The 24760-nt window shown below is 33.8% G+C and overlaps 2 protein-coding genes and 1 pseudogene across 3 annotated transcripts; 1 reads left to right on the forward strand and 2 right to left on the reverse strand.

Moving 5' to 3' along the window:
- Window positions 1–1935: 1935 nt before the first annotated feature.
- Window positions 1936–12966, reverse strand: LOC100794185 (zeaxanthin epoxidase, chloroplastic-like; annotated as a pseudogene).
- Window positions 12967–16356: 3390 nt separating this feature from the next.
- On the forward strand, window positions 16357–19029 carry LOC100794712 (uncharacterized). Its single transcript, NM_001255302.2, is given in 4 exon segments — window positions 16357–17030; window positions 17653–17977; window positions 18334–18415; window positions 18655–19029. Coding segments are annotated over 4 exon segments (1236 nt in total). The 5' UTR covers window positions 16357–16411; the 3' UTR covers window positions 18865–19029.
- Window positions 19030–19710: 681 nt separating this feature from the next.
- On the reverse strand, window positions 19711–24255 carry LOC100795240 (DAZ-associated protein 1). Of its 2 annotated transcripts, none has more exons than XM_003517253.5 (14): window positions 24076–24255; window positions 23656–23885; window positions 23439–23528; window positions 22679–22744; window positions 22517–22582; window positions 22320–22405; window positions 22130–22175; window positions 21931–21985; window positions 21603–21679; window positions 21228–21378; window positions 21018–21145; window positions 20842–20946; window positions 20215–20355; window positions 19711–19964 (listed from the first exon to the last, which is right to left on the reverse strand). In XM_003517253.5, exons 2-14 carry the CDS (start codon window positions 23674–23676, stop codon window positions 19908–19910), a joined length of 1089 nt encoding a protein of 362 aa, XP_003517301.1. In that variant the 5' UTR covers window positions 23677–23885; window positions 24076–24255; the 3' UTR covers window positions 19711–19907. The 2 variants fall into 2 exon arrangements, with proteins under 2 accessions (XP_003517301.1, XP_014631629.1); XM_014776143.3 differs by having other exon boundaries at window positions 23656–23906; window positions 24076–24203.
- Between the last annotated feature and the right edge of the window lie 505 nt (window positions 24256–24760).

Consider the following 24760-nt stretch of genomic DNA (forward strand, 5'->3'; position numbering starts at 1 on the left):
GAATTGAGGGATGGTGACTGTACCTTGTTGACATTAAGGCAACCTTGTCGAATCTTCCAACATTGTCCTTCGCTATATGGTTCGTGTTCTTACCATGCCATGTCTAGTGTGCATTGCATTATTAATTGTAGGACCAGGCTAGGCCCATGCACCAATCGTCCTCCTAGCTCAGAATTTTGCGTTTGGGTCCGTGTTTTGTCAATGTCATCATGCTCTGAGAACACACAAAACCAATCTCAGACCATTAAATCATCAACACATAAATGTTAGTGGCCTTTTCAATTCATTACTTTTTCTGCATTACAATAATTAATATTTCAAAAATATTAATTAATTTTATCATTCTAAAAACGTTGCATAGAAGGCTCCTTACAGCCAATTCCATATGTTATACATGTTTTATTATTGGGTCATAATACTCCCATAAATAAAATTACTTATACTTATAAAGAATCGTGAGAATATTACAAAGATTATATTGTAGAAAAAATAATAACAAATACAAGAATTTAACTGCACCTCTTGTCTACGTTTACGGAACCGTCTCAAAAATATTTTTTTTATCACAAAAATGATTACAAGATTGTAACTCATCCCAAATAGTGTATGATTCTACAAACTGAGTACCTCACTCAATGGTTATAAGAAATGATAACGTTATCACATAAAGATATTTTTCTCTCAACAAAATGATTTTATTTCATAATCTTTCTACATGTGTTTCTTTTTCACTAATTCTCTTCTTTATTTATAGTGAAGATTGTAACCAATTATAATAGATAAGTTCTCTTGAAAGTTGAAACAAAAATAACTTTCAATACATCCATTCAAATAAGTTTTCATCTTGTAAAATACAATCTTTCACTTTACATTTATCTTAGTGATAAAAAATTCAATTCTCACTATACATGCATCTTATCTTTTGGTTTGTAACTCTATACTTAGGTCTACATAGATAATGTTTGATTTCATTTTCCCCCTAGACCATCGTATCTTTACCCCCAAAACAACCCCAAAACAATTGGATTAGTAATTATTTCCTATCTAATTTATATGTACCTATTCATCTTTGGGGAAATTCAAAACTAATGATAAAAGATTTGGATAATTCGCATAAAGTCTTGAATTCAAAAATAATTGGTCATATGTAAAAAATAATTGTCTTAGGAGAATTGTGAACTAGTAACACATACGAGGATGAGGACAAATGTTTCTAGCTTCAGCGTATCCTATGAATATGATTAGGAAGGCCTAAAGAGTTGAGTACGGATCGCAGGCTCAACACCTGACATACCAAAATTTTGTTTGGTTACAAAGCCAAAAGCATCATGATTCATGGAAAATAATACTCTAGATAAAATAAATACAAAACTTTTGACCATTAATAAAATTCGAGCCCAATAAAAACGTTGTTTGTTCACATTGTGTCCCAAATATGTGAATGTGAATTTGTGAAAGTTGATATAAGGTCTGCCACGGCCTCACGCTGCAGAGACAAAACTTGGACCTTGTTTGCTGAATAATTGCCCTCAACAGTCTCCGAAATATTATAGCCCTACCAGTTGATTCATTCAAATTCTGCAATATAATCCTATTCTGGCACATGAAATATAGTGCATACATGAGACAATGAAATGAAACCATTATACAATGACATTCCTTATCTAATAAAGTATCCTAGAAACAATGACATCTCATTCATGATAAAATGCTAGTGTCTGCCTTTTGTCTGTCAAGTATAGATGTAGGAAATGGGAATCATATACATCGCTTGCTCATGCCAACTCATGATAAAAGAGAGTATTGCCAACAAAATTAGATTGCAACATAAGAGCACCATCCATGCTATCCAATCAACTAACCATATAAACATCTGTCATGAATTTGGCTAAGCCTTTCAAAGTAAAAAAGACTCGAATCCAAATCAAGGAAAGCTACAAAGAGAAATCAATTTTCCTTTATTGTATCAGAAGTAAATTTACAATTCCATTCTCTTAATCGCAATCAAAAGTTAGTATAAAATGTTCAGATCCTAAATGATTGACATTGTTGTATTATACCCTGCACTAAAGGGATGGAGATGTTGGCTCTACGGCTCCGATTTTTATGCTGTACAACTTTTCTGTGACTTATAAGACAAATTGTGACTGAACAGAATTGTAATCATACTTTCTGATAAAGTTTTGTTCCTTCCTTTTCAGACTCTCTTGGAGCAGATCTTGTCACCTAAACGCGATATGAAGCCTGCAAATAACTTGGATACTTAGACACCATAAAACTACACCATTTGAAGCAAATTTGCATATTTTCAAGCAAGGACATCAAAGTAGTACACAAAATATTTATATCTTTATATGTTGGATAAAGAGAAGGAAAATGTTACTTAACACACTTTTTTTTATATATATTTGCCTCACAAAATTATTTTAGTTAAAGTATTTAACTACTGAAATTTGTGCACTGGTTAAAAAATTCAATGAAAGGATTACTTTTATTCTAAATAATCGTGAGTGATAAAAGGTGTGTATGAGTAAGACTAATCAAATGATAATGAACCTTGGTTATAGGAAAACAAACAAAATATGGAACTAAAACATTTCTGCACAAACTAAGAATGCTCCAGTAACATTGTTTTTGGCTTTTTGCAGGTACCGACTGATTCTATGATGTATGATATTTTGATTAAAGTATGCTTTGATAGTCACATAAACTGACTCCAACGGACTCAGATTAATATATAAACTTAAGATCAAAAAAGAAAAATTTATGTTCTGGACCCAGCATATGAATCCAGGGCCAATAGGCCACTTCAGAGTCTCCCTCCAGACTTGTGCATCCAGGCCCCAAAAGTCCAAAACCATGGGCCTGGCCATCTCAGAACCTGACCCAATACAGTCCCCCAGACTGGGTAACAATTTATCACACTTCACTTGGGGTGCACCAAAACAAATAATGAGGTGCGTTAAGTAATACCCCCATACTATTTCTAGGTCTTGTAAATTGTGATCCTTTGACCCTTAGTTAGGCATGTCTGAGGGTCCTGCTACATGAATGTGAGTTGCCCATTGTTCAACTCTATATAAGGACAATGACCCTCCAATTACTCGTACTCTTAATAACAAACAGGATCCCAGCAAAGTAGAAATTTTTATTTTTAAATCATCTTGGTAAGTACCCAAGTGTACCTAACGTGTACCAGTACTTAATATGTAGAGGCCTAACCTAAATGTTTCTAGGTTACAAGAATGCTCAATTATTTACATGTTGTGCTGTTTCCAGGACTATTGCACCTGAATTTACCATCATTAACACTGTTTGATTGTGAGGAAAGAAAGGGAGAGAATAAGGCAATCCTAGCAATACCCCAAGGCATACGTAACTTTACATGTCAAGCCACCTAAGGCATATACTAGCTATAGCCCAACTTGCCCAAGTCACACGTAGTCTTACTTGAGTCATATTCAAGCCACGCACAAATTTTTTTTTTCCAAATAATCTTGGTAAGTAACCAGGTGTACCAAACCTGTTCCAACTCGATTTGTAGAGGCCTAAGAACGTTCAATTATTTACATGTTATGCTGTTTCCAGGACTACTGCACCTGAATGAACCATGATTAAGCTTTCGCTAAGTATAAAATTTCATTGTATTTAGTGCAGTCAAAGGTTTGGTTACTTTTTTCTCTTATAAGCAGGCACCTATTATAATTTATAAGCTTTAGAAGAATCAAATGTACAATATGTATATATTGAAAGTATTTTTCCTATAGGGATAGTCTATTACCTTATCAGAACCAAACTCAATCACATCAGATGGACGGACGCGAGCAGGATAATTTGGAGGTACCTTGTACCGCCTTCCTTCATTGCTGAAAATATGATGAGAGAGAAATTAAATATACATTTTCAAGAATTTAAACTTAGAATAAAATATTAGCCTGACATTTCTTTTACTTACTCTGTGATCCAGGTGCCATGTTGACTCCGCAAATCAGTCAAGAAGAACGCACCATCCTTATAGTTAATTCTTGCATGTATTTGAGAAACCTTTAAAAAACTTTTTTGCATGATGTTGAAGCCCATTTATCTGTCAAACCATGTTTAATTCAACTCATGATAAATTGCGTTACCTGGGGTAAAGGTATTATAATTGAACTGCCTGGATGATCTTTTTGCTGCATGTCACAATAACGTGTCAAAGCATGGGTTGAGAGCGAAAGAAAAAGGATAACACACTAAATTAGTTCCTACTATTATGAGCACTGGTTAATTTAATCTCTGAAATTACAAACATGTTTTTTTACTCCCCTAAAATTAACAAACATTAATCATTATTCCTTATGACCATCTTTGTAATGCTGGGAACCAAAATGACCGTCATGTAGTAATTTCGGGCACTAAAATGACAATTTTGTAATTTCAATTTATGTATTATTCAAAAGGAAAAAAAGATTTTGTGATAATTGAGAATGAACACAGTGAACAATAACTGCTGAGCAAGAAGAACTTTGTTGTCTTTTAAAGACACATCCAAAATCTGACAGGTGCTTAAGATTCTCATTAAATTGAATATAAAAATAAATTCAAAATGATGTCTCAACACTTTCTCTTTAAGTTAAAATTCATTTCATAGAATAAACCGTCAATTTAATTCTTCAATGCCACATGTGTCGCCACATGAGTACTTCAAAAATTTTAGTCAACATATTAGTTCTTCGAAGATTTAAAGCATCGTCATATTAGTTTCTAAAAGATTTATTTTGTGGCAAAATTAATCCCTCAATGATCTAAAATACAGGACTAAAGTGGTTGGGGGGGGGGGGGGGGGGGAGCCGAGACTAATGTGATGAAAAATTAAATAATTCATAGACTAATTTGATGACAAAAAAATTTTAAGGACTAAGGGGTTGCAAAAAAGAATATTTGAAAGACGAAGTTGGTGACCGAAGTTTTTGAAGAACTTAAGAGGTGACACATATAACTTTTGAGGATTTACTGTGTTGCATAATAGATACAATATCAGAATGTGATTATGTAACTACATTGTAAGTAGGAGCAACTGAAGGCGTACCCGATCGTGCAGGGTTTAATCTCATCTTGACTTAGACATATAGGTTTCGTAGTACCTGCTTCATCTCCACATGGTAATAAAATCCACCTATATATCAGAGAAGGAAGGACACAACAGTTATGTGATATATGGATACGGAATGCAATATCCTAAGGATGATATTCGTTCATATTGGGCCATAGACATACTCCCTATTAATGGCACGCTCAAGTGCATTGTTGGCTTCAAACCATCTGTGTAACTGGCCGTTTGCCTTCATAAAAAATCAAGCCCAATATCTAGATCAAAAGAAAATCTAACAGACACGACCAATAAAAGATTCTTCTTAGTAACAAAGTACAAAAGTAACTGCATTTTGAGCAACATACTTTGTCTGAGAGCCTACAACATACTGGTCTGCCTTCAAGTTTGGAGCTGCAAAGTAGCACCAATTTTCATGTAAATGATGGAAGTAAAATTGCACAGATTTCTAACATGCATCCTAAATGAGAAGTGGAGTAAGAATGCCTCCAAAAATATACCAACTTCAGTAATTCATAATGAAGGTTATAAAGCAAAAGAAATGTGGGTTTTCATCATTTACCCATTGCCACCTGTGATACCCTCTATCCTCATAAATATAGATAAATAAATAATAAATAAATAAAATCATACAAAATTTATTTGAAAGTTTTTAAACACATAATGATAAAAGGAAAGAAAATCATGCAAAAATCATTTTTAATTTTTTTAAAACACATTTAATTTAAATCAATTCGAAAGAGTAAAAGGTTCACATTCACTTAGTGAAATCATAATAGAAATTGTTTAAATAAAAGATAAAGTTATCCTAGGTCAAAACAAGACCGTCTATTCTAAATAAATATATAAAGAAAAACTAAAACAGAAAACATAATACAATTGTATCATTCACAGAATTATAACATACGAAATAAAATTTTATGCCCTAATGTCACACTTATCAGAGTATATCCCTATCACAGACTAAATATCTATCTCCAGCATAGAACTCATCATATACTGGCTGAAACAAAATGACAATCAGCCCAAACACAAACCAGGAGTGAGTTATCACATTTCTAAATAAAATACAGATAAATAAAAACATAATTAAAAATACATTATACAACTATTTATAACATAACTCAACTTATTTCAATTCACGTTATTTCAACACTTTATCATTTAAATTTCATATTTCAATCACCTATCACATTATTCATGAATCACCCACTCAATCAAGGCATAACAACACTCGCTGATTTCATAATAAACAATTCACATGCGTTATACAACAATTATACTAAGACTCAAGCCTATATGCAATGTGATACCATATCAGTTAAAAATCACGCTAGGGCGCTTATGAGTACATAATAATTGTTTTGCGAGAATGCTCCAATCACATGAGACCAACATAGGCTTAAAGAAGCACTCAAACCAAGTATCTTGATTCAGGTCCAACCCCTAAAATATTTTTTTTTGCACGCAGACACTGTTAATGAATTATACAATATTCATAATCTCATACTTATATTTCAAACATATTTAACACTACATTTTAACCTTTCAGGATCCTAACTAGGAATCCCCACACTTTTCCTATAATCCTGTGCATAAAAAATATTTTCTCTAGGTAAACACTGATCGGGTTACTATATAACTCATAACTTACAAGATAAGTAATATCACTACAAATATTAATCATACACTCATTCATAATCATATCTCATGTTTACAATTTAACATTTCACAATTTAACTAATTATAAAATATACTTAACAATTAGATAAAAATATATAATAATAATAAGATAGCACCTCTAACTTCAAGACTTAAAAACAAATATATATATATATATATATATATATATATATATATATATATATATATATATATATATATAATTAATAATAACAATAATCATAAATGTATCATTAAATAAATATTTATCTAATCTCCAAGCATAAGTAATTCATCCCTTACCTTGATATAATTGTTCAAGCGTTCTTCATTAACAATTGTGATAGCGTTTCTCTAGAATTCCTTCTCCAATTGTTCTGTTAGAATTTTTGTGCGTCAGAAGAAGAAAAAGGAACAGAATATTTTTGTAAAAGCTACTTTGCGTTAAAAGTTAGTTTATATAATGGAAAATTTATGAACTAATTAATTTTATTTATTTATTTAAAATAGAAAATCCAAAAGACACGGCTGTTACACCACCTAATATCCAGTTCAACATCAAAGGTATCATCTTGTCAGTAAAAAACCTTCCTCCAACTCTTCCAGGATGCGGTATCCAAAACTTGGTCAAAAACTGCAAATGAAAGCAACCATGAATTTGTGGGCAATGTCACCTTCATTATATTCTTCAGTATCTCATTTTTAAAACTGAAGTCCCTACTTCTAATGGCCCAAGACCAACACCAAGATATGCCTTGTAGGTGGAAGCCATCATAGCAGCCATTCTAGCCATTCCATGAACAATGGCAACTCTTAATCTTCTTTCTCTCTCATAGCTTAAAGCAACAATGGAAAGGGAGCAAGATACAGGTAATATGAGTCAGCGAAAAAGATTCAAGATACAGGTAATATGAGTCAGCAAAAAAGATTTATAATCAAATCACTCAATTTGCTAATGATGTAAAATTTACTACTGGACTATTGGCTGAGATATGCAAGCATCTCTCTGTTCATATCAAGTCCACAACTTCATTAATTTTTATATTATTTGATATGAACATTTCTTAGTTCTTTGCCTCCCTCTCATGAGTTCCAAAATTCTGGTATTTGTTATAAAGTAGGTAGCTTTAGATTTGAATTTTAGCATTCATTAGCATGTTTGAGAGGTGAATGGTTGGTACCTCTTTAAGGAAGAATCAATGTCAATTGGAGAACCTGATTTGATACTTCGTTGCCATGCATTGTCCAACTCCAATGCAAGTTGATAACTGTCCTGTAATGATAAAAGTAGTTAGAAAGGCTCTTCACCACATCATTTGAGTGTTCCATAGATATTTTGACTTTGTTGATGTCCATTGCATCCATAAGTAAGGAATATTTTAATTTTATGCATTTTTTTTGGGTTAGTTCTGCATATGTCTGTCATTGGTAAAAAAAAAAAGAAATTGTTTAAACAATTATAAAGAAAAAGAAAAAGTCTGAATTCTAAAATACCTAAGTCCAGAAAACTTGGACAACTTTATTAGGTCTGAATATGAATGAAACTGCTGAAGTTAACTAAAGAATAAAAATAAATTCATAATTTCATATTTCACTGAGAGGGGAAGAATAGACAGGAAAAAAATGACGAAAAGAAATATATATATATACACACCTCATGAAGTTGTTAGGGTAAGTTGTCAAGCATTTATTAAATGCTAATTTTACAAAAAATATTTAAGAATATATCAATTGTACCTCAATAGCCATGCATCCTCATTGGCCCATATTTGGCTGCATGGCATGGATAGAATCACCAAGCAAGGTGACACGGCCCTTTCCCCATGTAAATGTTGGCGTCCTGTCATATATGTCTCGTCGAAGAATTGCCTCTTCTTCTGTGGCATGTATCAAATCAATTACGTTATCACACCAACCCTCGAATATCTTAAGAAATCTTTCCTTTTTCCCTGCCATGTAGAAAGAATTCAAGAGTTAGATATGATAACTTATAATTTTTCATAGGCAATCATGAAAAATAAAGATATATTTCTTCTTTCTTTCTTTGCACAGTCATCAAATTACTATATTTCCAGTGCCACAATTACTATATTCAACCAAAGTTGGACCATCAACTTGTATCAGTACTTTTATTAGTTCAATTACCGGTGTGCAGTCCCAAGAACTTACAAGAAAGTTAGGAATAATTGATATTCATTTACCAACTTGAGGATGAGGGTGGAAAATAGGATAGAATCTCCCTGGATATTCGAAATATATTTGTAGTTATTAGGATAGTTTTTTCTTTCCAACTTCCCTATTTCCTTTAATATGTTTTGTTGTTGTATTTACTTTAATAAGTCTAGCCTATAAAAATTGACCGGTGCTTGTATTGTAAACACACAATAATATTCAGTTCTCCTTTTTTAATCTCTTTTCTTTTCAAGTCAAACTCTACTAGCGCGTGTTTGTATCTCAGTTCAGTCTATCTATAATATAATCATAAGTGGAACTGGTTAAATAAATAGTAAGACGCCCAAAACTTTATGATTTTCAATAAATTTTAGCCAATAAAGAGTGTGTTTAAAAGAATATGTCAGAGAGAACATGTTGTTAGCATTTCTCATTCAAATAGTATGCCTTGTTTATAAGAGGAGCACCAAGAAAATTTAACATCAGCAGAGGCTGTGCTCTGACAGATCAAATTTTAAACACAATAAGATCACCAACCATTGGGGATATCAGCACCACCAGCAGGTTCTTGGTGAAATCCATACCATTGCATCTTTCCAGCACCAACATCCGAAGATACAAAGTATTGTTTATGTCCTAAGAATACTTGGTACCTTCCAGCTGGAAAATTCAAGCTTCTCAACATGATAAAGGTAAATAGTTAATAAACTAATAGTAACAAAAAAAGGTCAGTCAATATGGATAAATAGCCATACAAGACATGAATCATGGCCAACTTACCCAACTGATTCAATGTCAGCAGGCACAAAATCTGCAATACCAGTATAACAAGTATAGCCAGAGTAAGTAGCTTCTATTTGGCCAAATAACTTTTTCCTCACCTATCCATAAAATGATACCGTTTAAGATCATGTTAACAAACAGTACCTATGACCATAAAGACTCTCAATAAACAGAATGACATAAAGGGTTCAGCACTTGAAGAACAAAGCTGAAAAACAAATTCACATCATCACATGCACACACACACACATCAAACATAATATGACCAACTTTTTCTAGGATACTTCTACCATAAGGAGCTTTATAAATTCAACTGATGCACACTATTAAGTAAACATTCATTTCTTCAAGGAAAGATAATTTGCTAAAAAAAAGCTTGGAATCCAAGAGAATTTAATAAGACCTTGGACCATATCCCATCTGCTCCAACCAAGAGATCTCCATCGTATTTCTGAACATTCTCCAGCTCCACTGTTACCTGCAATTGTGAAATGCAGGATGACACAATTGATAAATCAAACAATGTTTAATCGCATTAGTCTGCCATGCATGTTCTTGAAGAAAGAAAGAAAACCTTCAAAAAACACCTATGATAGCAATATGAAGAGAATCTTCAACTTAAAAGCTTTCTTTAATTAATTACCTTGCCCCCATGGTCAACAAAATCAACAACATTACTGTCATTCATTATGGCATCTTCCCCAACTGCACGAGCAAGGATATCTTGTAAAGTCATTCGACTAATAACTCTAGTGACTGGAAGCCCACGTTCAGCTGCAGGAGTGAACGTATCAAACTTGATGTACCTAATACCAAACTATGTATCAATTCATGGGTCGATTTTGACTAAATTCAAGCCCCAACTCAATCAAATTTGATCGGTTTGGTTCAGTTCAGTTTTCACAATTTCTTTTAAAATTCAACACAACTCAACTCATTCATTAATAGTTTGGTTCACTTCCGATTAATGGGTTACCCATTTAAATTTGATATTTTTTTTAAACTACTATTTTTATGTTATGATTCATCCAAATATCTAATATAATTAACACAATATTATTAAATGTTTGAAAGTAGTAAAATCAATTCATTTAATATCATTAACATAATATTATAGAACAGACAAGTATAAATTAAAACAAAATATTCTTCTTCAACTACATTTACTATAATAGTTTGAATCACAACTATTTTTTACAAATTAATTTTTTGCAATAAGGTTTGCTGCAACCAGATTTGCTGAGAGAAAATATAATCCATTAATATCATGAACATGATTGAAAAAATAAAAATTAAAAAAAAAAGAGAAACAAATAATAATGTACCTGAGAGTAATACCTTAGTAAGTTTCAATATTAGCAGTTTCAACACTTGGAGTTCCAATGTTAACAATATTTAGAGTCAACCCAAACAATTTTAAAAATTTTGATCGATTCGATTCAATTTTGATCGGATCTATAAATCTAAACCCGTAATCCAACTCGTACATAAACGGTTTTGATCGGTTCAGTTTAGTTTTAACCCAAGTACATAAATAACCTAAACCAACTGTTTGGATTAGTTTTAATCAATTCGGATTCGTGGATGACCCGTACCCGTGAGCACCCGTATAAACCTTAAAAAATATTTTCAATTATATAAAATATTTAGGGAGAAGATTCCTATTTTTGAAAGAAATAGTACTGCTTTATACTAAAAGAACAAGCCTGTGCATATATATTGTGGAACCTGCTTTATCCTATATGTTACACGCTAAATGAATATTACAATTTTAGAAATATGAAATATACTATCAGGTGAGGTTTCTTTATCATTTACAAATTCTGCCAGCAATTACTTCAGTTCTTGCATGGAACTTACAAACTGTCCAGCACTTCTCACAGGTTGTCACAACTACACCAAACCCCTGAATTATCTCAAACAGTATTGAACAAATTTTTCAAGTGTAGTTTGTGGCAAATGAAACAAAAAATAAATGTTAACCAGACTCATTCAATGTATAAAGACTAAATATTTTAATCAATCCCACTGGAAACCATTTTGTTAGTAGAAGTTTTTTGCTAGAAACACTGTTATAATTATCACAATTTGTGTTGCAGTGGCACCTCTGAATAAGTCAACCATTCATTTGATGCAGCTAAATTTCAAAGTTTCTGTTGTACCACAACTTTCTGACCAAACAAGAGGCCATTATCACGCTTGGATGAACACACAGCACAGTAGTAAGTTGAAACTAAGTTTTTTTATGGTCTACTCTAGCAGTACCCAATTCCATGAATCATAAACTAAAACCAGTCAGGTATCCCATGCCAAAACATTAACAATTAGAAGAGAAGAAAAATACTCAAATCACTGATATGACATGGTATAAGTTTCAAATTCAAACTTACCAAGAGCCAGAAATCCCATCCACGAGGCCATTGATCCTATCATCCGTGATACAACCAGCTCTCATAACTTCTTCAGCAACCTCCAAATCTATAGCTTCCAAATCAGCCGAAGCATTGCTTTGTATCTGAATTGGACCCCTATACTGCCCCTCCCCTCTTATAGCACTCATATCCTTCTCAAAACTACCACCTCAAACCCTTTCCTCTTTGCAGCCAAAGCAAACACCAACCCACCAATGCCTCCACCAGCCACAAGTACCTTAAGCTTCTTCTTCTTCTGAGGGGCACCATCCCCTCCTCCTCCATTTTCAGACACAACCACAGTTTTCCAAACACCAGGAGGTTCCTCTGCCACTGTTGCTTTGATCTGCATCAGTGTCTTCCTTTGCTTTGTTGTTCTGCTTCCATAACTCACACAAGGTGAAATATCCAGTGAAAGCTCTTTGTACATAAGAATTGAGAAATGAGATTTTGAGAAAACTGCCATTGAGTGATTGAAAGAGTTGCATGACAAGGTAGAAGCCATTGTGAAAGCCGGTTGGTGTGGATGAAAAGCAACAGAAAGTCAAAAAGCTTAGAAGGGAATGAATGCAATAAGTGAAAGATTAGATCATGGATTGAAGTTGAGGAAGTGAAGGCATATGATATGCATGAATATAAAAAGAAGAGAAGCAGGCACTAACAAGGGAAAAAAAAAACAAAGGAAGGGAAAAGTGGTGATGTGTTGCATCGTTTTTTTCTGTTAGAGACAAAGAACAGAAAATGTTTGGCATGTAGATGACCATTGGTGAATCATGGAAAACGCAAAGCCATGTGGCACTTTGTGGGAGAACTCAATGGCAATATGCTATTGGCTAGGTTCAAATGACTTGTAGAGATTTTAGATTTTGGAACCAGAATTGTGGTACAGGTGGCTCTATCCTATAAGCTCACCCACATAACAATGAACTCATAGATCGATACCCACCGCCGGATTAAAATAATTCAAGTTATTTGTTAATTCTGCAGTGACATTACGACTGCACAATCCTTACTTTTCATTAAATTTTATTTTTAAATATATTTTGAGTTCACGTAACTTGGTGATTTTTTTTCCAATATAAATTCATTTTTTTTTATTTTAGCCTCCCTAAATTTGAATTTTTTAATTTTGCTTCCTGTAAAAATGAACTTACCAGAATTATAAATAAAAATTAAAATATTTTAAAAAATATAAATTTATAATGACTAAAATTAGACAAAAAAACGTAGAACAAAAATTAGAAAAATATCAACTTATAAGAATTAAAATTAAAAAAATAAATTTAAAAAGATTAAAAATGAAAAATTACTATAGGGAAAAACATATTTAAAACTAAATTTTAAATAGAAATAAAAAAATTTTAAAATTCCACAGTGAGATTGTAAAACTTTACCATCTCATTGTTTTTCCTACCGCAGAGGATCCACTCCCATGTATAACCAATTGATGTTTTGAATTAAAAAAAAGACAATAAACATCGTGGAAAGGAAATCTAATGAGTAACCAAAATTTCAAGCAATTTTCATTATATTTGACCCCCTTTTTTATTTTTACTTTAATTAGATTTCATAATTTTCATGATGAATATATAATAAAATAATTTTCACGTTTTAAATTAGGCAAAAAAATGATTCAAAATCACATTTCAAAATTGAAAAGGATCATTATTTTATATAACCATTTTGACTTGATTTATAAACACAAAAAGCTAAATTAAAACTTTTTAAACATAAAGAATTAAACTGAACAAAAACTAAAATATAAGAGATCAAACACGTAATTTGGCTCATTTTTTTAAAGCAGGGTGTCAACAGCTATAAGGGGGTTCCAAATAACACTTGCCTCTTCATTATGGAAATACGTCCCGTGAAGCATGAAGTTCTTAAAAATGTGGGCCTGGGTTCCTTGACTCCTCGCATATTAACAAAGAGAAGGTGGGTCTGAAGTGCTTGGAGGCACACATCATGGAATTGTTTTTTTTTTTTCGATAACACATTATGGAATTGTTAATACACTTCCCAAGTGATGCAATTAATAAACAACAATAACAACCTGAGTTAACAAGACTAGTACTATTTTTTTTTATTGGGTTCAACTTTCATTACGGAAATTTAACTATTGAGTGATTTGAGTCAGTCGTGTGAGTTTACAATAAAATTATTGTAGGATGAAGCCTCAAGAGCTTGTAAAAGAATACCTAGATTGAGTAGATCTACAATCTCTACCTACCTTATGTAGACCATGCAATCATGTTTGCCAAGGTTACCCAAGAAGAGCTGCACAACCATGTCAAAAGTACTATATGTTGTTTCACTTATTTCACTTCTGAGGAGTGCAATTGAATTATTTCCCCTCTTATACAGGACAGATAATGTTTGACTTTGTGAGCAGGTCTGGTGATATTTTCGTTCACTGGATCCGGCACAGAAGGTTAACCTTCTGTAGCAATAGGGTCAATTGCACAGTGGGAACCAACTACAAGACAGGTTTCATTCATGACCTGCCACAACAGCACAAACTGTAACACTGATTGAACTGTTGGTGTTGGTGTTGGTGTTGATGTTTCTTATAGCCAGAATTAGTAATTACTACTATCCTATTCCTTACAAAGCGCAATCAAGGAGTGAAGGGGTTGCCAGCAGCCCCAAAATTCGTGATTTGCATAGTTACATGCTCTATTTGAAGTGTTTGCGGATCACTGTCTTTGCTCTGGATAACAAGTTAACAACCAAAGGCTATAATCTCGCACAATCTAGGAATGGTTCTCTTCATATTAATTTTTGCACGTGGTGTTATGCTACCTTACTCCTCACCATAATTTATAAGGCTTTTAATTTGCAATGACAAAGTCAAAAAGAAAAACCAATTATACTGCTTTGGATTTATAATATCTATAGAAAGGAAGATATTTCTAATAACTATAATATATAACACTGTACAAATGGCTTTGATGACTGAACAACGTCATCAGTGATATACATGGTAGTTATTTTGGCTTCTTTTCTGTTTCAACTTGAATAGTGTCATGTGTTTTTCCTGTAATAATACACTTAGCATATACAGCTGGCAGGTGCTATGGTGTTGTTGAAAAGTATGTATATCAATTATCATGTACTAGAAATATTTTTATCATGTTGACAGTTAAGTAACTAATAAATAATTCTCTTTATTGAAAATCATACTGAAAATGTATTAAAAATCATGAGAACACATTAATAATAGCTTTTAGTACCTTTAATGAAAAAATCATTTCTTATTCTTTAATAAGTGTTCTTAAGACACTATTTGGCATTTGTAATTACCATTTTATACTGTCTTAGCTTCCACGGCCCACAGCACATGTCTTAACTGTTGATTGTTAAACAATTAAGTAATGATACTCTTACACTCTATTTTTAGGGTGTATGAATGGAAGAGAGAGAGAAATAAAGATATAAAAAAAAAAATTGATAGATGCAATGTAACAATTGATGTAACAAGAAATAAAGAGATATAAATAGAAAACAAAAATAGAATAGAAGTGAAATGAAATACAAAGTGAGTGTATGATTAGTTTTTCTTTTTTTTCTGAACAAGTTTACGGAAACCACATGACAAATGCAAGGAAGTGTTTTATGCAACACTGCACAATGTCTCACAGCTCATGTCCTCGTCCTATCCTCCTTCGCAAGGCCACACCCATCTCACTCACTATTCCACCGCAATTCACACCGCTTCTTATCTCAAGTGAATGAATGGCTTTATTCATTGGTATTGGACTTACTCGTTAAGTCTCAATCTATAATTGTCCACACATATGTGTTGTACATATCCTTCCAATATCGATAGAAGCAGAAAATGTTACTCAAACCAGTCCATCATTGCCACTCGACAAATATTGATGACAGCATGTCACGCTTAACTAATAAGTCAGTAATAATAGCCTAACAATATTCAAGTGTCTAATTTCAATATTTCCTGTCATAGTTTAACACAACACCACAACTCGTCCCATTCAAGCCCTTCTTGTTGCTTTGGTGTGACACGGATTTAACCATACCAAGTGATTGAGTAATGAGTGGTCAAAATCTACTTCATATTCTTTTTTGGATACTATACCAACCTAAAGCACAGTTGCCCTTTTGGAGACTTGCGCTTTTTCTTTGTTATTTCTTCTTTGTTCCAGAATCATCATCACCAATATTTTCCAGCAACACATTTACCAAGCTACATAAGTAGAAACAGGATTTTCCATATTTGAAGTGCCACGGTGCTTCCCCGAGAGGCTTGGCAACTTAAAGTAGATCAAAAGTGATGAAGAAGAGTTCTGGTTCCTCCCAGAAACTTGGTTCATTTCTAAGTCCAGGGGCACCAAACTACAGTGAGAAAAGCATTGGGAGCCAAAAGGGGTGGAGCTCAGAGAGGGTGTTGTTGCAGCCTTCAAGCAGCAACATAAGGAATGCTAGTGTAGCTAACTTGACACCCTTTAACAGTGGAAGAACAATACCTTCAAAATGGGATGATGCTGAGAGATGGATTTGTAGCCCCGTTTCAGGCTATTCTAACAACAAAACCAATTCCTATGCACAACTTCAGCAGCGGCGACCGAAATCAAAAAGTGGTCCAATTATGCCTCCAGGAACAGGCTACTACTCCAATTACTCACCCACAATTCCACTGCGCCAAGGTTTGGTAGTGAAGAACTTCATGATGGGTGGTTCTCCTTTTTCAACGGGAGTGTTGGCACCGGATGCTATTTCTCTTCACCATTATTATTCACATGAGGCTGTTTTCGGTCACCGTTATGACTTTGACAATAGTATGCAATGCTCTAGTCCATTGCTCAATGAAAATAGTGTAGCCCTCCCATCAGTGTCTAGTGCACCCATGTGGTCAGAACTGCTATGCGACCCTTCTTCGCCTAATTCTCAAGGTATGGATAATGATGTTCTTCTTCGGATGCAAACTTTCTAAATTTACTTTTCATATTCCATTTAAGATGATCTTATGTGTATCAAAGGGATGGGCAAAACTTATAGTACCGTTGGTATTATTATCTGATCAGAATTGGAGTTTTACTTGGATAATTTGTGGAATCCTTTAATGATACGAATTAGCAAAGTAAAATTTCAATTCTAATTGAAGAACAGCACCAACAGAAGCTAAAAAACTTATCTAAGTTTTGTTAAGGCTAGTTTATAGCCCAATGTATGTGACAAGTTTCAGGGAATATTAAAGTGTATCTAAGTGTACTGTATTCAGAACACCAATATTCAAAACCCAACAAGATAAGAAGTCATTCATAAATGAAAGATGCGAGTCAAGGGCATAGATTAGTTGATCATACATTGCTCGGTTCAATTTGGCAGTATGATCAATGTCTTGGGCTATTTGTGGGAGACAGCTCGATCAAAGCGAGGATGAGATTTTCTGTTTTTTGTGCTGTCGCCTCGATGAGTACTGGGCTTGATATGCTTGTTGAATATTATCAATAATCATACAACTAGGGATTAACCATTTACACATTTAAATGTTTCAGTTATTTTGCTTCGCAGATGAGAAACGAAAAGAAACTAAGAATGCGGACGACGTGACATCTCTCTCAAAATGTGACAAAGGCACTCAAATGAGCCCTCCTGAGACTGAGAATGATGCACCAAAATCTTCACCCAATTCGACCATGGATCAACAAAATTACCTTTCTGCAAAGTTAGAGGTCAGAGATGTAGAGATAGACCGTGAGGCTACTACTGTTAGGTGGTCTAAGAGCCATGTACCCAAGCTGAGCTTGCTACCTGGTATACACTCAAGGAAAAGTAGTAGAACGGAAGCCAAAGCTTCAGGTTTGGATATTGCAGACTCAACGTTGGACTCTTCCAAGTATGTTCTTTAGATACTCAAAGCTGATTTTAGTTAGTACTCTATTATTTGAGTTCTTGGGTTAGGGGTTGCCCCAGATATAAATTGAATTTGGAAGATGCAACTAAGCTAATGCATCCTAAATTCTACTGCCATGCATGCCTTTTTTTTTTTTTTATCAGCAAATGTTAGTTTGTTAATTTTATTAGAAATGTCAATGAGAGAGATTCGAACTTGTAACCTCTCACTCCCCCCTTTCGTTTTTCACCCTTAAGTCCCCCTTCCCAAGTATTAGGTCAACCTTATATTTTCCTTGTCATGCAACATTCATTCCGTGAGCAAAAGAGATATAATGTCATTGTTTTATTTTGGTGCAGGATTCAGAGGGAGGAAGCCAAAATCGTTGCATGGGAGAGTTTGCAGAAAGCCAAGGCTGAAGCTGAAATACGAAAACTAGAGGTTTTTTACTCATCATAACTTGTATATTGAACTTTCTCATATGATGTGTGTCCCAATTCCTACTTAAATTCGTAGGCAACATATTACATTAACCAAGGGAGGCTCCATCCCTTATCAGTAAAATTGGTGGCATGTCATGCTGCATAATGAAACTCATTATATACATAGTGTATACATTGACTATAGCATTAGCAGGAGCATTTCTACTTATTTCCTGATCATTTTAGTGTTTGACACAGATGAAATTGGAAAAGAAAAAATCGTCATCAATGGATAAGATTCTAAACAAGCTGAGAAGGGCGCAGATGAAGGCTGAAAAGATGAGAAACCAAATAACTGTACAAGAGGGTCAGCAGGTTTCCAATACTCGCAAAGTATTTTCATTCCACAAATATGCCCAGATATGGTCTCCAAGGAGCTGCTTCGGCACTCATGCTCTCCATGATTAATTAATAATTTAATATTTAATCCCATACCCACGCCCTGAAATCACTAAGGTTTAGTCCCGAAAAATGCAGGAATAATCATATTTCAAGTCATAGGCCATTTTTGTTTGCCTTTTGTACTTCCCAACAATGTTAATAGTGAATTACTAATACATTGTCTTACAGCCATTTGATATGTTTGGCATTGTGTACGAGACCTAATCGGGATGATTTTCTGGATGAGTGCCTTTCTTTTTATCTTCTAATTTCTTTTCCGCTCTTTGTTCGGCTAAGAGCATCGTTGGAGGAGCACAAGTAGTCGCTACTAATCCATGATGCTAGTGATTCAGACAATCAGTATTACACAGGTCTAAAATGCGAGTGGTTAAAGAATTGGAGCGTTTCCCATGACCACCACTAACAGCAAATTTGCATTGTAAATAATATTCAAAATATTTCACGTTTCAGAAAGAAACGTATGTCTCTTTAATTTTAAAATTTATATCACATGGGCAAACTAGACAACGAGTATTCATCTCAGTGGGCAAGATCATTTAAAATTGGTGCCAACACATCAGTTAGAAACATCCTTATATATTTGGAAACATCTTTCCAACGTCCGTTTTTATTATATATTTTCACGTCTAAACGGTCCATACATACTGGTAATAAAAGATTCAGTTAGAACATTTTTCACTACGTACTTGTAATTACTAATACCGGCCTGACTACAAAAAGATCACTGAAAAGCGTAGCCAGGTTCGCTCGCAAATATAAAAGAGCATATATGACTAATTTATTCTGGATTATGCATCAGCATCACCTCCACTGACAATACACAATGAACAATTCATAGCACGAAATGTAACATTGTCGTTCTAGAATATATCATATTTCCATCATCTGCACCAGTACAAATGGATACAAGATAACAATATGTTCAAAGAAAAAAGTATTTCTGGTTTACGATGGATAAAATAAAATCCAATCTATAGTTCTTACAAACTTTAAAAATCATAGTTAAACAACTGCACCACAGTTCGCCGGCACCAATAAGTTGTGTCCTACTAGTATGGTCTATACCTCCAATCTGCTCTTGATGGTCTCCCAATTCCATAACCCCACTGCAAAAGAAAATAATGTATACTCAAAAGCTGAAAACATGAAACTAGATTCAATACTTCAATGTTTCAATGCATGTGATTACATCCTAGGAGCACCAATACAACCACTGATTAACGGTGTTTTTAGACTGAGAAAACTAAAATATTTCATATTCAGATACTTGCTAAGTAGTTCAAATTCTTGACAAATTGTCCAAATTCCATTTCCCTTGTATATTGATCATAAAATCATTAGTATGTATATACTCACATCATCAAAGTCTAAGCTACCATACATCCTCCCATAAGATCGCACAGGACCACCATATCCCCCAAAAGATTCCATACTATTCATCATAAAATTCCCACTGGGCCCTGCATCATCAACAGGAGTAGCCGAATCTATTGCCACCTGCAGGTGCAAGCTGTTAATTAATCAAATCATATTTAAACCAAAAAAAATATAATCAAATTATCTTGACATTCACAGCATGATGACACGTCACAAGGAATTCACCCTTTACACGAATTATATAGGTCTACTATGCAGATATGTAATTACTGTAGACAGTGATGTAATATCATAGATCTCTGTAGGTAATAACAGAACCACAAATTCACACTTCTAAAGACTCGTTCTCTCCTGATTTGAAGGAACCAACTAGTTAAGCTGCTAAAATCTAGTGAGGCTATTTGAATAATAACATATGCTCGAACCAGGAATGGGCTTTTTAAATAAGGGGGAGTTAATCTCCACCTCATACCCACACAGATCCCCGTCCACCACCACATCTATACATTTAAATCTTAATTACAGAAAAATGGACAAACAGAAAACTTATAATCGATGAAAGTAGGGTAGTAAAAAAAAGTTAGCAGCAAATTTAAATCATCGTACCTGATGTCCACAAATCTCATGAGACCTTCGAGAGACGCGATCTGCTACACCATCTTCAGCAAAAGTAACAAATCCAAAACCTCTATGACCTGTTCTCTTAGGATCCTACCCAAAAAAAAAACTAAGTTATTCAGCTTTCACAACACTAGTATATGCATTTTTTTTTAATATCTTACCCTTGGAACATAAACATCTAATATACGACCAAATCTTCCAAAATATTGACGAAGATCATCAGAAGTTGCTTCTGGGGGAAGACGGCCAACAAAAATTTTCTTACTAGTTCTCCGAGAAGGGTCTCCTCCTAATTCACAAAATAGGGTAGTCACTAGTCAATATGATGCAACATAAGTCACTTTAATTGAACACTGGTGCTTGATGCTTACTTCCATAAATTGGGCCAGGTTGGTCATACAAAGTAGGAGCACCAAGTGCTGCATATCTAGTGGCTGCTGAAATATAAGCATTGTATGCGCCATATCCTCCTTGTGTTGGCGGCGGCAGCGGCATTCTGCCAATTGGCTTAAAGTCATCATCCTAAAAAAAGGAATATACAATCACTAAAGTCTAAAAGGATAAGGACAAATATAAATATTAAGATATTCTTTAATCATTAAACAATGCACATGTGTAGGGAAATGAAATCCAGTAGTAAGATTTAATTAATTTGATTAAAACAAGTCTTGGTTAAACATGACACATTACTCTGCAATACCCAGAAAATATTCTACAGTAAAATGACAAGCTAAAGAAACTCTTGCCTTAGGTGTAGCTCGATCAACCACCACAGCAGAACCTCCCAGTTCATGGGTTTCTGACATCAAATTCTCCACAGAATCTGCAAGACAAAATCTTCCTTTTAGCAATTGAGACATCCTCTCCACAATATTTCAGAAGTCCAAGAACCAAAGAAGTAAATCAAAATAATGCAAGTAGCAGGTACAGTCAAATTTTCACTTTTCCAAGTGAAACCAAGATCCCAGATGACTACACAGATAAATTTAAGGAAAATTAACATATAACACCCATACACTTTAAAACGCATGGAAACTTAAGATTAGAACACATAGGCTAATATAGATGGCCAACCTGCACTAGCAAAAGTGATGAAACCAATTCCACGATGCATTTTGGAGCCTTGATCCTGTTGGGAAAAATGGTAAATTATCGATAATTAAAAAGTGTATAGCATGCATAAGTTTTGACAAATTATTTATACAACTAAATGTGAATTCAACAGCGAGCATATTAAATTCAGCATGAATAACAATCACAGGGAGGAAAGAACCTTTGGCATGTACAAATCTGTTATTTCACCATATTTCTCAAAATGACTGCAAGAAAAAGAAAAATATAAGGTTATGAGACTACCATACAAACTTCATCGTATACATTCAATATAAGAAAATATTACTAAAGGAAAAAAAAGAAAACCTCAGTGTGGATTATTGTAATGAAGATACTACATACTCGTATACCTTCTGAAAGTAGCTTCTGTTACTGATTGTGGAATCCTGGCTACAAATATTCTAGTAACTTTTTTGACCGGTGCCCTCATTTCCTCCTTTAATATGAAAGCATTACAGAATAAATAGTACAATCAAAATATATGGCTATTTTATTGTACATAAAAACTAAACCAGCTACAAAGCAGACCAGATTTCAAGTTTCAAACCTTTGGTGTTGCCACTTTGACTTCCAGCGTCCTATTACCAAGAATATGCTCACTTGATAGTACTTCCTGCAGCCAGATAGTCATCAAAATCATGATATAGCATATAGAAATGATATAGGGGTGTATCAAATGAGCATTTGAAAGATGAGAGGAACTAATTACCTTAGCATCATCCACTGAAGCAAATGTAACATATCCAAAACCACGAGACCGTCCAGTTGACCGCTCCTAAAATAAATAAAGTGGATTAAAATGTGCCTCCAGAAAACTTAATAGTGTACGGGCAATCTAACATAACCCTGTACAAGACAATCATATTTCACATTCACCAGAAGTATTAAAGCATAACCAGCTTGATATTTCTCCTCTTGTTTTCTCTGTGCTTGTAGCACCAAGACCAAGCATGTTACTTTTTTCTCACCCAAACTTACGATAAATAAGCCATGAATAATGAACTATAAAAGATAGTACACAAGGTATTTCCTTCATAATCAGTCATAAGGAGAAAGAGAAGAAAAAAGAGACCACAACCATTTGAAATCAAATTTTGACAATGAAGGACCATTTTGATGTATTTAATAGTATTAGAAAACTAAACTAATTGTATCTTTAAATACCGATATGGATGTTTACTCTAAATAGATTCATAAACATAAACATCTTAGGTTACATGGGAAACTCACCCCCTCGGCCTACTTAATTTCTCTTCTTGAAAAGTAGCAAGCAGCAAGTACTTTTTATTAAATTCCATACAAATAGGAGTACAGATGGGGGATTGAGTTAAATTACAAACGGATAATTGGAATATACAGAATACATATACATATCAAATATTATAATTTATTATCGACATGGTAGAAAAGCATTTTTATCACATGAAAAATAACAACACTTAACAGACAAATGGAAAGCAACGGCTAACCTTCATGACAATGCAATCTTCCAGCTCACCAAACTTGCTCATATATTCCCTCAATCCCTCAGTATCGATATCCCACGGAATCCCCAAAACCTAATGTGCAATTATCCGCACACCAATTGCGAAAAACGAAATCAACCGGTGTCGAAATTTTGATAAATGCAATTGACAAGTGAAAGCATATAAAAAAATATTAACAAATTGAACGTGCATGACTGACCACAAGCTTTCGCTGCTCCATCAGAAACTTCAACAAATCACAATGGAACGGAACGCTGCAGAGTGAAAAATCCCTATCCACCGCTCTGAGGATAAATAAACAGCACAAAAAAAAAGGAAAAAAAATCTATCCACCTTCTCCTCCTCCTCTTCCTCTTGGGGTTATGGAATCTCTCAGCAGAGCACTCAGCGTCCTCACCTCTCTCTCTCTAAAAATCTCACACTCGCCGCCTGCACACAACAAGCACACTTCTTTCTCACACACAAATATCGTCATCATCATCATCATCATCATCATCATCATATACTAGTACTACTACCAAATGAAAAACAGCTTTTGGGGGTTGGTATTCTACTGTAACAGAAAACAAAAAAATGATTAAGAATTGAAAGAAATTCAGTGAATTAGGCGCTCACTGACCTTGCTGAATACGAAATTGAAAACCCTAAATCGAAGATCTTCCTCTCACGCTCGCTCTCCCTATCTCTCTTCTCTTCTCTTCCTTCCTCTCTCGCTCGTGACGCTTTTTCGCTCCGTGTTTTCGGCCTTCTACTCTCTCTCGTTTACTGGGCCATCAATAAATGCCCACTTCGCAATATCGCATATTCGCATCTATCTATTGGGCTGGGCCGGACCCGGGTTTAATATTGAACCGACTAATTAACCAAACTGTTTCATAAATATTTCCTTTTCCTTTAAAATAATATTAAAAATTAAAATATAATCATAACTTTATTAAAAATTTAGTTATAATATTAATAAATAAGATTATTCTTGAAAAACTATTACATATTTTTTATTTTCTTAAGGTAATAAATAATTTTTTTTGAAGGTAAGGTAATAAATATTCTAAATAACATATAATATAATTTGTAATAAAATGAATATTAAAAACGGTTTGTAGACGGGTCACATTTCAAGGAATATAATACAAAAAAAATACCTTTATTAGTTTTTGTCAGTGTGTCTGTTATGCATGGTTTAATCATCTATTAAAAATTACATAGAGGTGGTTTAATATCTAAACTTCATCAATCTAACCATTAAATTAAAAGTTCTTATTTATTATACCAAGTCTACAAATTTTATAAAATTTTAAAGCAAT

Source organism: Glycine max, chromosome 1 (assembly GCF_000004515.6).
Source record: "Glycine max cultivar Williams 82 chromosome 1, Glycine_max_v4.0, whole genome shotgun sequence".
In the NCBI taxonomy this organism is placed as follows: Eukaryota; Viridiplantae; Streptophyta; class Magnoliopsida; order Fabales; family Fabaceae; genus Glycine; species Glycine max.